This window comes from Myotis brandtii, unplaced genomic scaffold (genome assembly GCF_000412655.1).
Source record: "Myotis brandtii unplaced genomic scaffold, ASM41265v1 scaffold924, whole genome shotgun sequence".
Classification (NCBI taxonomy): Eukaryota; Metazoa; Chordata; class Mammalia; order Chiroptera; family Vespertilionidae; genus Myotis; species Myotis brandtii.
The window spans coordinates 216,957-222,381 of NW_005371808.1; the positions used below are offsets into that span (position 1 = coordinate 216,957).

At 55.8% G+C, this 5,425-nt stretch overlaps 1 protein-coding gene across 4 annotated transcripts in view; it reads right to left on the reverse strand.

Annotated features, from left to right (window-relative positions):
- Window positions 1-5,425, reverse strand: part of DAAM2 (dishevelled associated activator of morphogenesis 2) — a 106,670-nt gene that overhangs the window by 15,714 nt on the left and 85,531 nt on the right. For 3 of the 4 annotated variants that reach the window (XM_005885740.2, XM_014532940.1, XM_014532941.1), the window contains exons 15-16: window positions 2,681-2,788; window positions 426-452 (exon numbers count right to left, since the gene is read on the reverse strand). In XM_005885740.2, coding sequence (XP_005885802.1) covers window positions 426-452; window positions 2,681-2,788 — 135 coding nt within the window. The remainder of the gene's footprint in view (window positions 1-425; window positions 453-2,680; window positions 2,789-5,425) is intronic. The other variant, XM_005885741.2, reaches the window with a different exon arrangement.

Genomic DNA, 5,425 nt, shown 5'->3' on the forward strand with positions numbered 1-5,425 from the left:
CCCCACTCCCTGCCTTCTCTGAGCCCCTAATGAGCTTCTATCCTGGGAGCTGCCTCCAAGTACATGCTCCATGCTGTGCGCCTGCAGGAGCCACCACTCACGTGGCCACCTCTGCGAGCTGTGCCCAGTCTGCTCAGTCCTACAGGACGGCCTGGTGCCCCCCTCCTGGGGGGAGAGTGAGCAACAGACCAGGAGCTTCCTCCTCACTCCCGTGCCCATTCTCTCCACCGCGGGCCGGGTCTGCTAGTGCTAAGCCCTCTCCTACGTTTCAATTTCTCTTTGGGGACTTCCCCCAAGCCACCCTGTATCAACGGGGAATGAGACAGAAGGTAGAAAGGACAGGCCTGCTCTTTGGGGCCCAGGGCCAGGCAGCAGCCTGGGGGAGTAGTTAAAGGTCGGAGCGTCCAGGCCCCTCAGTGACTCACCTGTTGAGAAGTATTAGTTATCAGCTCCTAGGCAGGCAGCAGCCACAGCCAACAGAGGATTAAACATGCACAACGTTAGCCAAGAGGCCCAGGGACACAGGGACGGGAGGGAGACATGGGGGCCCCTCATCTCTACTCTGCTGCTCCATCCCAACCAGACTCCTGGCTGGAGAGGGGGACACGGGGAGGAGCACGCACAGGAGCAGCTTCTAGCAGACATGCACCCCCAAGCCAAACTCAGCGGAGGACAGGCAGCGCCCCCCACAGGTCCTGGGCGCAGAGGACCCCTGCCACTCCCCACCGAGAGGCCCACCAACCCCAGCTGCCGGTCCCAGGCGTCCTTCTCCTCCACCTGGAATCTCCACCCCATGAGTTAAACTTTCTAAACGGAGGAGGAACACAGGGAACTTGAGCCGGGCCCTGTGGAAGTTGTGTTCCTTGAGGCGGAGGGAAACCGGCGTCCCTGAATTCTGCTCCCCGTCCCTTGCCCCTCATCAGTCTTTGAATCTCTCAGGGGAGCTGAGGAGGCGGAGCTCACCCCTGGTTCTCCCTTCCTGACCCTGATGAGCTGAAATCACTAAGTCAGGACCTATGTGGGGCAGAAAGGGAGACCCACAGCGCATAGGCCCTCCCTCCACCCACAACCACCCAGGTCCCCAGACAGCGAGAGGAGGCAACCGGCTCTGCTGCTGTGAATTTAACCCCAACCACTTGGCCTGGGTGAATTTTGTGCCCAGACAGGGTGCTGGACTGAGTGTGCTCAGAGCAGCCGGGGGAGGGGGGGGAGGGGGTTAACAGGGAGAGAGGAAGACAGACCAGGGGGCTTTCTGTCTAACTCTTCTCCACTCACCAAATGGGGAGGCCCAAACCCAGCCTGTCCTCAACCCCACAGCCCCTTTCCCTACTGGCCCCGTCCCAGCCCTGCCTCAGGATCCTGGAAATGATGCTCAAAGTAGATGGAGGCGTGTGATTGGCCACGCCCGGAACACCCCTTGCAGGCACTCCCTGCATCCCCAGACCCCCTTGGAGCACTGACATGCAGGAGCACCAGGCACTCAGGATGCCTCCAGTCGCTGCCTGTGCCCAATGCAGCCTGACACGAGCAAGGGCTGAAAATGCCTCCTGCAAGCAGATGCCTTCAGCACCCACATTTAAATGACATAAACAACCATCTGGCTTTTCTAGAACCCCCAAACAGGCCAGAGCCCTGTGCCCACCCCTTTGGCTAGTCCCCTGGGAGCAGGGACACTGGCCCTCAGCCCCCACCGCCCTCAGGAAGGGTCAGCCTTGGGCCTGGACTTGGCAGGAAGAAGTGGGGAGCCTGGTCACTACATGCAGCCGCTGCCCAGGGCCCAGGAGGGCACAGCCCCCATCACTGGCACCTGGGGAGTCCTCAGGGCTGGAACCCTGGGCTCAGCAGAGAAAACACAGAAGAAAAGAGCACAGCCCTGAGCGGACACAGCCCCTGGAGGCAGGACAGAGAGAAAGCAAACCCTTCCAGCCCTGGGCTGGTAATGCCCAACTGGACTTGGGGGCAGCCCCCACATGTGCCGCTGCAATGCAGATTCCTGACTCACATTCACGTGAGGATGAGGTCCAAGAACCTGCATTTTTGGCAATCCCACAGGCACTCAGGACAGTTAAGATCCCTGGCTCAGGAATGCCCTGTATTCTGCCCCCAACCCTACTCCCCCTAATGTTGCTTACTCATCAGACATCTGTACCCAGCGCCTGCAGAGCAAAGCCCAGGGCCTCTGCCTGCCTGCCCGGGCCTGGTCCAGCCTCAACCCCTAACATGACCTTGAACGTTAGCATCCTCTGCTCCCCGACTCTTGGGGGTGTTGAGTGATGAGAGGATGTAGAGAAAATGGTTTGAAAAGTTAAAATGCCTTTTAGGTACAGTCCCTAAATCCTGCGGCCAAAGAAAGAGCAGGATCAGCAGTGGCCAGGCCCTCGGACTCCACCTCCAGTGCTCCAGGATGAGAGAGAGAAACCAACACATGCTCATTCATCACTTGATGTGTGACTACACACTGTAATACTATGGGATGTCTCCCCTCCTGCACTGCACGCCTCCACTTCATATCTACGTTCCCAGCAAGCACATGGGGCCTGGCAAAGGATCAAATCATTCAATACATTCAGGAGGGAGGGAGGGAGGGGCTATGTGTCAGACACTGTGGGTTTAGTAAGGCGCAAATGTGAAGTCAAGGCTAAAAGTCAAGATCCAAGAGGCTCGAGGGGCAGGGTCTTACCTGGTGCCTCTGATAGGCTGAGAACATTTTCTCAAAGTCCTGTAGGTCCAGAATCCGAAATATCTGCATGTCATCAATCTCATTCCATACGGTGCCAGGGACACGCTCCTAAGATTCGGGGCGGGGAGGACACCCATGGTTGACTCACTTCCTTCTCTGTGGAGATGGCTGGTGCCTCCCTACCCCCACCTGCCCCCAGGGGCACACATCCTGACAGCCAGGCGGCCAGGCCCTCAGAAGGGGGTCATCCTCCCCTCTAACCTCCACCCTTTCTCAATACTCGGCCCCAGAGTAGAGGCCAGCGACAACCTCCTTCCCCGCCTGTCCAGGTGGGCCCACGTGTAGGCACATTACAGAAATCGGTGGGTGAGCCGAGTGAGGGATGGGCGAGTATGAAACTCCTTCCAGAAAAGCCAAGCTGAGCCAGCGCTCTCGGGGCCTCCCCCTGAAGGCGGGCTGGGGGGTCAGCGGCAGGAAGAGTGCCCACACATATGGGGGATCCTGGCATCCTTAGCGCCAACGGTATTTCCTGCATCTGAGATGGTCATTTTCTCTCCCAGGGGTCTTCCTCCCACTTTCCCAGATTCCCAGAAAGCAGACCAATGTCAAAGGCTGGGACATCCTGTCCCCTCCAGTGACTGCCCGGGCCGAGATTCTGCCACAATTTCCTGTTGGTCAGACCCAGGGAAGATGGCCCGTAGCTTATGACTGGGAAGGGCCCAGGAGTTTACATTCCACGGCCCCTCACCATAGGCCCCGTACACCTCTGTTAGGACCCTTGCAGTGAACCCCACCCCAGGGGCCTCGGAAGAAGCTGTCAGCCTCCGGGGAGGAGCTGCCAGCCAAGCCAGGCCATTCCAGTGATCCTGCGACACCTGAGGATGGCTTACAGCAGGGGTGGGCAATCCCTGGCACACATGCCAAACATGGCACGCCAGTAACTTTTGCTGGCACGCGAAACCCTCTCTTATAATCTTCCATTTACAATTTTTTTCTTAGTATCACCTTTTTTATTTTTCAGATAAATTCAGTGTAGGTGCATCTTAGATAAATAAATAATTTTACATAACAAGTTATCTTAAAGACCATAGACATGGATTGATGAGAGAGGGGAAGAGCAATTTCTATGCCTCTGCCTTAACTCTCTCTGCCTTCCTAGATCCGACCAGTGTTTTGGTTTCATCCACATACGCTTGTGAATCTTTGTTCTCGGTGATGAATTTTGTTAAGTCTCCTAATAGGAGTAGCCTGACGGATGAAAGTAGTAGCTCGTGCATATCTCTGAAGGTCACGAAATATAAACCTGATGTAAAATCTCTGTCATCAGTGATGCAGCAGCAAAAGTCCAACTGATCATATCAAAGGGAGTCATAAAGTTTTCTGTCGGACTATCAGTGTACATGTATACATTAAAAAATAAATGTATTTTTCATCATCATATACTGTGTTTTTGTCACTCGAATGAATTTTATTTCTTCAAGGTTCGTCACATACGTACAACTTAAGAGATATCAAGTATGCATAACATGTTCTCAAAAAATTAGGGTTGGCACGCAGAAGAATTTTGAGTCAGAGATTTTGCTGGTTTTGGCACGCACGCACTCACAAAAAGGTTGCCCACCCCTGGCTTAGAGGGTGCAGCAGAGGTCCTCCCTGCAGGTGCTCCACCCCCTCCTCCCAGAACCCACCTTACCTACATCTTTGCTGACTTTTCAGGTAGCGCCTCCCACCGTCATCTGGCTGTAGGGCAGCTGGGGAGCCTTCCTAATGCCCCTGCCTCCTCCCTTCACCTCCCCCTCAGCAAGGCTTGGAGAGAAACATACCTTTCACTCACGTTTATTTTCTTAAACTCTGGAAAAGGGGAGGCTAGGCCAGAGCAGGGGGTGGGGACATTCCTGTGGCCTTCCTAAGGCCAGGGACCCTCTTGTGGAATGCCGGGCTGGGAAGCTCCGAGCGGCAAGGGATACAGGCAACTGGCCAAACCCAACACAGACGCATTCTTTTCATGGCAGAAGCAGCCACTGTGTGTGTGTGTGTGTGTGTGTACGCACAGGAGCACGCGTGGGGTCGGGGAAGAGGAAGGGGCCTGGGGAGAGGGGCCAGGCTCCTGGAATGGGGAAGGTAGTAGCAGAGAGGAGATGGTAGGAATGGAATTGGGGCAGGCAGGGGAGAGAAACTTCTAATTCGGTCCCCACCTAAACCCAGGCCTGGCGGGCAGGTGGGCACACTGGGAAGGCTCAGAGAGGTGAAGCCTCCCATTGCTCCTCATTCCCGGTGAGGCCAGGATGAGAAAAAGGGCAGATTGAGAGGGTGTGATGCTGAGCGCTAGGAAGAGACAACAGACTGAGGGCCAGCCTCTCCATGTGTCTTCCCAAACACCCGCCCTCCCCCGTATTCGCCACAGGAACGCCCGGTGGAGTGCGCCGAGTCTGCAGCCAGACAGGGGTACGTCTATTCCAGTGTTCTCCACACCCTACATCTCACCAGGTTACCCTGATGTGCCTGTCCTGCATCATCATCCCCAGATTTAGTTTTGCTGCCACTCTGGCCGAGGCCCAATCACCTATGGCCTATATTCCTGGAGTTTCTGCCCCTCAGGGACATCTTGTGTAAGCCAGGGAAATCTTTCTCAACGTGCATGTCACTGATTCTCTCAAGGAGCATGTGGGGTCAGTGAGACCAGGCTGGCTTGCTCTGTCTCTGTCTAGTCACTCCGCGGGACCACTGGCAAATGGAGGGGCACTG